The 9,933-nt window shown below is 36.7% G+C and overlaps 1 protein-coding gene across 1 annotated transcript; it reads left to right on the top strand.

The window, feature by feature from the left end:
• On the top strand, positions 6,803 to 9,592 carry LOC109826604. Its single transcript, XM_020393628.1, has 2 exons — positions 6,803 to 9,405; positions 9,496 to 9,592. The coding sequence occupies exons 1-2, from the start codon at positions 6,803 to 6,805 to the stop codon at positions 9,590 to 9,592; spliced, it is 2,700 nt and encodes an 899-aa protein (XP_020249217.1).

Here is a 9,933-nt window from a genome sequence, read left to right as displayed (position 1 = left end):
AGGACTTGCTGCTCAACTCATATGTGAAGGGCGTGAATGGAAAAAAAACTACGATTTGAAATTAGACAGTGATGATGCAGAATATTTTTTGTACTTTGGGGGTAGTGATGTACCTATGATTGAGTGGAAGTATTAGACTCTACATGTAACTATAACAATTGTTTAAACCCTATGATGTAAAGGATAACTAGTTTACTAGTTGTGTGTGACATTTGTTGGATTGTTGTGTGAGCTATATGTGAAGATATGTGACCATTAGTATGATGTGTAACGTTTGGGGCTTTTATGTGACGTTTTAGTATGATGTGTGAATTTTGCTTCTTGTATGTGATATTTTGGTGTTCCGTGTGACTTTGAAGGCTGTTATGTGATGTTTTAGTATGTTGTGTGACTTTTGCTCCTTGTATGTGACATTTTGGTGTTCTGTGTGACTTTTGAGGCTGTTATGTGATGTTTTAGTATGATGTGTGACTTTTGCTCCGATTATGTAACATTTTGGTATGTACCATTGATTGAGTGGAAGTATTAGACAAACACATAATTATTTCATTTGTTGGATGTTGGATGTTTACTAGTTGTTTGTAAATGATAAAATGTGCATTTGTAATTTCTTGGTGATCTTTTTTCTTTAGCGTATTAAATGGAATCTAAAAGTAAAGTTCTTACAGGTATCACTGTTAATACTAACAAGTCACACGAACAGGTATCACTGATGAAAAAATACGCATGTATGCCATAATCATACTTGTAGAAATATAACATAACACTTAATAGCAGGATATGTAACTGGTAACAAGAATATAACACAGAGAATGTAAAAATATCACATAACAGTCCCAAAAGTCACATAGAATACTGAAATGTCACATATGCGCCCCAAGAGTCACACAGAATACTAAAATGTCACGTAACAACCACAAAAGTCACACAAAATACCAAAATGTGACTAAATGCAGCATAAGTCACACAACATACTAAAATATCACATATGGGCACCAAAAGTCACATAGAATTAAGCTATTATTATATCAAAATCATCCCCCAAATGATTTCAACCCATCAAATAGAGTATAACTCTCCAAACCTACAACCTAATTTTCTTCAAAGAACCAACAAATTAATCTAACAACATACCAATCTGCAGTACAAATCCTTTGTCCTGCTATAATCAACACCACATAATTCCGATGAATTAGTAGAATTAGGGCTGGAGCTCTGAGATTTCGACGACGACGAAGATGTAGCGTCAAGTATAACACAACTATTAAGTGCAGATTCGAAACCAACCTTCAGCTGTCAAAATCATCATCATCATCATCAACGGCGACTAACCTGTAGCTGATATTTTAATTTTCTTCTCCACAACCGCAACTCTGAGACTGCAGGTCTGCACTTCTTGGCGATCCCTTGCCATTTCCGCTGCTGCCTCAGCCCCACCTTTCTCCTCTGCTCCCCACCTCCTTTCCCTTCACCCTCACAACCCTAACAAACTCCCCAAAAAAAAACCCAACAAAAAAAAAGAGGAAAAAGTTTGGCACCGTAAGTTACTTCTGCGGCCGCCTCATTTTGCTGGCGGCATCCTACATCACCAGCGTATTTACCAGCAAAGAAATCGGCACTCCCACCACCCCTCATCGGCCCAGACTCAGAAACTGTGGAACAAAATTAAATTGCCTCAAATTGTAAAATTCCATTTACCTCTGGGAGTTCCAAGTAAAAATTAGATTAACTTATCTTGCACGCAAAGCAACACTTCTCATTCTGTGTAGTTTAATTTGAAAAAGGGAAGTATACATGAAACGCCGTATCAGCATCCAACGGCAGCTCAATTTCAAACACTTAAAAATAAGTTCTCAATGATGAGGGGGTCGAGGAGGAGGGGGAAGGGGGAAGAGGAGAGGATGCGACGGCGGAGGGAGGAGGAGGGGAGGAGGGGAAAGGGGAGGAGGAGAGGATGCGACGGAGGAGGTGGAGGAGGTGGAGGAGGGGAGGGGAGGGGAGGAGGCGGACTGAGCCGAGGAGGGCGTCGTGGAGGAGGAGGGTGCGAATGAGGAGGGAGGAGGAGGGGAGGGGAGGAAATGGATTGAGTTTTAATTGGGAAGAAGAAGGGTAATTTGGGAAGTTGTTTTCTTGGGCAGTGGGTTTGGGGGTTGGTTGCATATATCTTTTAATTTTAGGGCTTATGGGTTATGGTTGTTGGGCTGGGGGTGGGGATGATTGGCCCAACTTATTTTGCTTCCTCCAAGCAATTTTCCCTTTATAAAATCATCGTAAAATTTCTAGATAAATTCATAGTCTCCAACATTGTTACATTTCCAAAATGCTGAAATATTGCACGTAAAACACTATAATTTTCCCATGTTGCACTTACATAACCTCAATTATGTTTGGCTCTCTAAAGTTTTTAAAACTCACTCGTATATCTTCACTTTTATTAACAACACTTAAATATTCTAAAGTTTTTAAAACTCGCACTTAAAAATCTTAAATTTTTTTAAAACAGACACTTAAAAATCCTAAAGTCTTTAAAAATTGTATTTAAATATCCTCAAGTTTACATAAATGAGGGCATTTAAGTGCAAGTTTTAAAATTTTTAAGTTATTTAAGTACAATTTATAAAAACTTAAGGATTTTTAAGTGTAATTTATAAAAACCTTAGGGTGCTTAAGTGCAAGTTGTTAAACTTTAGGGTAGTGAGGGTATATAAATGTAGTTTTAAGAACTTTAGGGTACATAGGTGTGGCAAAAAATAAGTAAGGTACGTAAGGGCAAAGCTATAGGGTAAAAAAAAAGAGGAAAAAGTTTGGCACCGTAAGTTACTTCTGCGGCCGCCTCATTTTGCTGGCGGCATCCTACATCACCAGCGTATTTACCAGCAAAGAAATCGGCACTCCCACCACCCCTCATCGGCCCAGACTCAGAAACTGTGGAACAAAATTAAATTGCCTCAAATTGTAAAATTCCATTTACCTCTGGGAGTTCCAAGTAAAAATTAGATTAACTTATCTTGCACGCAAAGCAACACTTCTCATTCTGTGTAGTTTAATTTGAAAAAGGGAAGTATACATGAAACGCCGTATCAGCATCCAACGGCAGCTCAATTTCAAACACTTAAAAATAAGTTCTCAATGATGAGGGGGTCGAGGAGGAGGGAGAAGGGGGAAGAGGAGAGGATGTGACGGCGGAGGGAGGAGGAGGGGGGGAGGGGAAAGGGGAGGAGGAGAGGATGCGACGGAGGAGGTGGAGGAGGTGGAGGAGGGGAGGGGAGGGGAGGAGGCGGACTGAGCCGAGGAGGGCGTCGTGGAGGAGGAGGGTGCGAATGAGGAGGGAGGAGGAGGGGAGGGGAGGAAATGGATTGAGTTTTAATTGGGAAGAAGAAGGGTAATTTGGAAAGTTGTTTTCTTGGGCAGTGGGTTTGGGGGTTGGTTGCATATATCTTTTAATTTTAGGGCTTATGGGTTATGGTTGTTGGGCTGAGGGTGGGGATGATTGGCCCAACTTATTTTGCTTCCTCCAAGCAATTTTCCCTTGAAATTTTGATAATGTGTCATAGAGAGTGTGTAAAAAATTACAGCGTGAAAAAAAGTTGCACTGACGAAATACTGTACCTTAGGTCGTACCCGTATCAGGTAGAAAAAAGTGGGGAGCAGCACGTGCGGGTATTGACGGTGAAAGGGGACAGGCGTGCGTCGAGCCCGTGATTGGAATTGCATCGGACTCGTGCATCAGCTTGGTTCTTGCTCCGAGATGAAAATAGAAAAAAAATTTGGCCATCTTATGACCCGTTTGGATAATGAAAGTATTGAAAGTAAGAAGTAGCTTACAGAAATAACTATCAAAATTATGAAATGAAAAGTAGCAGAAATAGCATTTTTTTGTTTGTTTCATATATTTTTAGAAGTAATTGAAGTATAACTTCTTCCTCTTCATTTACCTTTTTTGTTTGGATAATATTTAAAAATCACTATACCACAAAATAGATATATGGGGACGGTTATTTGGGGACGGTTCAAAACTGTCTCCTTTGCCTCCTAAGGGAACGGTTGTGTGACGGTTACAATCGTCACGGAAGAGTCTAAGGCAACAGTTCAAAATAAATTGTTGGGCTTGAATTATGTTTGAAAAAAAAACTTTGTTAGGCTAAAGGGACGGTTTTATCAAGGGCTCGCGCCCAAACTTTTTTAAGAAAATTTATTTTCTTTCTCAGACCCGCTATAAACTCTAAACTTAATTTCTAAAACTTAATTTCTGCACCCGACTCCTCTCCTCTTCTCTCGTCGACTCCTCTCCTATTTGTTAAAAAACATTGTTAGTCTAGGGTTTTCTCATCTTTCTCTCCTCTCGTCGACTCCTCTCCTATTTGTCTGAGGCATCGCGTCCGCCGTCCGCCACTCCTCTCCTCTCGTCGACTCTCCCGTCCGCCGCTCTCGTTTTTGCTCTCGTCGACGCCTCCGTTCGCCGCCGGCCACCTTGACCTCGTCAGTTCGTCGCGCCTCGCCCGTCAGCCGCGCCTCTTGTTGCTATCCCCTCTCTATCATCTTGTGATTTGGGGTATATCTCTCTCCTTTTTAGTCATGAAACCTAGGGTTTCAATTTTCTTTCTTTTTCTCTGCTTAATGAAAATTTTATTTGATTTTACAAATTAGGGCTTTGTTGTTTTGGTTGATCATTGAACTGGACAAGGTTAATCCGCAAAATTGAATTGGTATATGTTTTCAATTTTTGTTTAAATTAATTTATTTTCTCTATTTATTCTGTTTATGTTGTTCGCTATAGCCTTCGGTTGATCATTCTGTTTGGTTTTTTTTACTTTATCAGGATCTACAGTGGGCTTACTAGCCGAATAATGATGTTGGAGTAATTTTTTATGAAGTGGTAGGTTTTGTGATGATTAATAATTTTTATGTGATAATTAAGGGTTATAGGCTATCTTAGGACTGCACCTAATCCATTTAAGTTTGGGTTAACAATTTTTATTACCTAACTACAATAAAAGTGCATTAGGGGACAGATGAATAGAGAGGATGTTTGTTGAGACATATGTTATTCTCCAAGATTGGAGCAAGTGTATCAATGAAATTTTGAATATTTATAAGATGTTGTCATAATATTTACCTTCTTTCCCAAAATCAATGTATCAAATAAATATTCACTAATTCCACAATTATATTTTGTTATGCAAGTGAAAAAGAACCATTAAACCACAAAGCATTAATATGCATAGAAGAATATCAAAATAAAGCTTGGAAGCAAGAAAGAATGGAGAATTTAGAATGAGCAACAACATAAACTTAATGAGGTTGGTAGGCCTTAAATGTCAATCTTTCAGCAGTCAAATAGAGTCTCGTATCTCTAATATAATATTTATTTCTTCCTTTGTATTTGCTAATAAGTAAACGATGGGCTCCTTAACTGAAGACAAGGAAGGATGAGGATCTTGATCTAACGCATAATCTTTCCCATTTACCCCTCAACAAGTTTTAGTTCGCACCACAATTATATCTTTACTCAGGTGGCTTATATTCTTTAAAAGATAATAGAATCATATCTAAACACAGGATATTGTAGTGGTGAATGGATCTATTGCGTAAATCTAGATAAATAGTAATCATATAGGAGAACTTATTAGATTTAGTAGAAGATCCTCAGATTTATTTTATAACAGCAAGTTGAAGACAAAAAAAGAAAAAAAAAGAAAAAAAAAAGAAAAAAGAAAGAAAGAAAAGGCTCTTCCAATAATTTCATGTCATTAATGCCACCAATAGAGGTCTGTCAAATTATTCAATTGTTGTCACAACTTCTATTTTATGTCATCTCAAATTTTGTCTATGTCATGTTGCAGTACGCCACTTGCTATCTTATTAATCATCATTCAACCACCACACTTTGTTTAATTCATGCATCTTACATGTTTGGAGATTACTTACGTCTATAATTAGATTGCTGGTAAACACCTAAAAGAAAAATTATAAATGTTGCTCGTCATCCTTCTCATTAAAGTGAACAATAATGAAACAGTACCAATTTGCAAGAGTTCAAGGATAGAAAGTATAGACTAAAGAACAAGCATGATGCTCACTTTCTCATCAAATGCATCACAACTCCAATCTTTGACTGATCATCAAATCACAGAAAGTCAAAATGGTCCTGAATCTTATGCTTTTATTATTATTATTAATTACATATACATTTCTCGTACTATTGTACTTTGTTTTTTAATTACATATAGGTATTCTTTATTAGACCACCTAATGCCTGCATAAAATTACTTTTCATTTATCTCTACATTTCTCGTACTATTGTACTTTGTTTTTTAATTTACATATATGTATTCTTTATTAGACCACCTAATGCCTGCATAGAATTACTTTTCATTAATCTCTACATATGCTATAGAAATGTACGCTTAACTCTATAATGATAATTTTTAGTTCTCTAAACAAAATATGAAACTAATAAATATTCATTTTTAGATATAAACATGTTTTAATTTATGTATACTACTATTAAACAAATAATTATGCTTTAGAGAGACTAGTCCTTTAAAATAACTTGCAAACTCTATAACGATAAGTTTCAGTTCTCTAAACAAAATATGAAACTAATAAATATTTTTTTTTAGATATAAACATGTTTTAGTTTATGTATACTACTCTTAAACAAATAGTTATGCTTGAGAGAGACTAGTCTTATAAAATAACATGCAAACTCTTTAGTTGATGAATTTTTATACATTATAAGTAAGTAGATATATATTATTGATGTCTCAATATATTTACTTTTGTCTAGCAGATACAAATTATGGATGGAGATAGAGGTTGGATGTATAATACTTCTCGCGTAAGTGCCGAGTACATTGAAAAAGTGAATGATTTTCTTGATAAAGCATTTGCAAAAGCAGCTAAAGGGAATGAAATATGTTGTCCTTGTCGTGGTTGTTTTAATCGTTGTTGGCATCAGCGAAATACTGTCTGCAATCACTTGATTGTCAAGGGATTTATAGATAATTATTACAAATGGGTTTTCCATGGTGAGGATTTGCCATCAAGATTGAACGTCCATAGCGAGAGTGATGATGATGATGCACGTACTCATGATGATGTAGGCGGATTACTACATGATATTTTTAGAGGCACACTAGAAGAGTTTTCAGATAACGATGAAGAAGGCATAAAGGAAGACACAGAGGAATTGACCGAGGATGCTAAGAAATTTTATAAGTTAGTGGAAGAAGGGCAACAAGAGTTATTCCCAGGATGCAAAACTTTTTCCAAACTCTCTTTCATAATTCGATTATATCTGCATAAGTGCATACATGGACTAAGCAATGAGGCATTTGATGATTCTCTGACCTTATGGAGGGAAGCAATTCCAGACATAAAGTTGCCAAAGTCTTTTTATGAAGCCAAAAGGATTGTCAAGGACTTGGGTCTCGATTATGAAAAAATACATGCATGCTCTAACGATTGCATGCTATTCTATGGGAATGTAAATGGGAAACTGAATGAGTGTAGTAGTTGTGGTGCTTCTCGGTGGAAGACAAAGAAGGATGATGTAGCAAATGACTCCAATCAACCAACTAAAAAAGTGCATAATGTTCCAGTAAAGGTTTTGAGGTACTTTCCTTTAAAACCTAGAGTTCAAAGTCTATTTATGTGTTCTCAAACTGCTAAATCTATGAGTTGGCATTCTAAGGAGCGCATCGAGGATGGGATTCTAAGGCATCCGACTGATGGTAAAGCTTGGAAAGACTTTGATGAAAAGCATCAAGAGTTCTCATTAGACCCTCGTAATGTGAGATTAGGGCTTGCTAGTGATGGATTTAACCCCTTTCGAACAATGAGTATTGCGCATAGTACATGGCTAGTTATCTTAATCAACTATAATTTACCGCCATGGATGTGCTTGAAGGCAGAATATTTCATGCTATCTCTACTTATTTTTGGTCCTCAATCCCCTAGCAACAACATTGACATATATTTGCAGCCACTGATTGATGAATTGAAAGAGTTGTGGGAAGTTGGATTGCTTACATATGATGCTTCTATCAAACAATCATTTAAATTGCGTGTAGCTTTACTTTGGACAGTTAGTGACTTTCCAGGATACACAATGTTGTCCGGATGGAGTACTAAAGGCAGGTTGGCTTGTCCTTATTGTAATTATAATACATGCTCTGAGTATTTAAAATATAGCAAGAAGATGTGTTATATGGGTCATCGTAGATTTTTAAAAGATGACCACCCATGGCGATTTAATAAAAGATCGTTTAATGGTGACATTGAGCTTGGAAGAGAACCGATATCACTGTCTGGGACTGAAATTATAGATGAATTATCTAATTTTGTCAATGAATTTGGAAAAAAGCAAAAGAAAAAAGCAAATAGAAATTGTCCGTGGAAGAAAAGGTCAGTATTTTTTAATTTACCTTATTGGGAGCATAATATATGTCGTCACATACTAGATTTAATGCATATTGAGAAGAATGTTTGTGACAATATTGTTGGCACATTGTTAGACATTCCAGGAAAGACGAAGGATCATGTTAAAGCTCGCTTTGACTTACAAAAAATGGGCATAAGACGAGATCTTCATCCTGTGCAGTCGGCTGATGGTCGTCGTGTTACATTTGCGAAAGCTTGCTTTTCTATGACATCACAGGAAAAAGAAATGTTTTGCAAAGTGTTGGCAGATGCAAAAGTGCCTCATGGTTGTGCATCAAATATCTCAAGATGTGTAAATGTGAGGGAGAAGAAAATATCTGGGTATAAGACTCATGATGCTCATTTTCTCATGCAATATTTACTTCAAGTTGCATTAAGAAGAAGTTTGCCTAGGAGTGTTGCTATTCCTCTCATCAGATTAGGTGCTTTCTTCAAGGGTTTATGCAGCAAAGTTCTCAAGCCAGTTGAACTTAAATCCTTGCAGTCTGAGATCGTAGAGATACTTTGTCAACTTGAGAAAATATTTCCACCAAGTTTCTTTGACATCATGGTTCATCTTCCTGTTCATTTAGTTCAACAAATTTTGGATTGTGGGCCAGTCAACTACTTCTGGATGTACCCAACAGAGAGATATCTTTGTAGATTAAAGTCATATGTGCGTAATAGAAGTGCTCCTGAAGGTTCCATAGCAGAAGGATATTTAGCTGAAGAGTCCCTAACTTTTTGCTCATTATATATGCATGATGGTGTCAAGACAAGATTTAATAGATACACAAGTATGTATGAGAGAGTTGATGTTGCAGAAGAGACATCGCCAATTTTTCCTAAGATAGGTCATCCATTAGGAGGAAAGAGGAAAAGAAAGGGAAAAGCATTTACATTAGATAATGTTGACTGGGTTAATGCACATCGATATGCATTGTACAATTGTGATAACAATGAAGTTGATAATTATATACGGTATGATTCATTACTTAATTATTATTTCTTATTTAATTTTGTTGTCCATATTTCACTTTATAGACCTATGTATTTTGTATTGTTATGCAGTGAACATAAACTTTTGATTAAGAATCAGTCAAGAAAAAGAGGCAGAACAAATAAATGGACGGGAGCTCAAAAGCACAGCAAGGACTTCACTGACTAGTTTAAAACTAGGGTATCTGAGTTGGAATCAGCGCCTGATTATCTAAAATGGTTATCAATGGGTCCTAATTTTGTAGCAAAAAAATACAGAGGCTATTATGTGAACGGTTATACTTTCCACATCAAGGCACGTGATGAAACATGCAAAACTCAGAATAGTGGTGTGTCTGTAACCAGTCAAGTAGACAGTTATGCAAGTTCGAAGGATCATAATCCTAAAACTGGAAATGTTACTTTTTATGGCATCATACAAGATATCATTGAAATAGACTATTGGGGCAAATTTAGTGTTGTGCTATTCAAATGTGACTGGTTTCATTCAGAAGAAGATGAATATGGGCT

Source organism: Asparagus officinalis, chromosome 10 (genome assembly GCF_001876935.1).
Source record: "Asparagus officinalis chromosome 10, Aspof.V1, whole genome shotgun sequence".
NCBI classification, from domain to species: Eukaryota; Viridiplantae; Streptophyta; class Magnoliopsida; order Asparagales; family Asparagaceae; genus Asparagus; species Asparagus officinalis.
Note: the sequence above shows the minus strand (reverse complement) of the source record. Positions and strands in the feature narration are given on the sequence as shown.

Bases quoted from the DNA above. Each gene is read 5' to 3' on its own strand.
- LOC109826604 (XM_020393628.1), top strand. From the start codon at position 6,803: ATGGATGGAGATAGAGGTTGGATGTATAATACTTCTCGCGTAAGTGCC. The intron at 9,406-9,495 runs GTATGATTCATT...ATTGTTATGCAG, and splicing joins GAAGTTGATAATTATATACG to TGAACATAAACTTTTGATTA.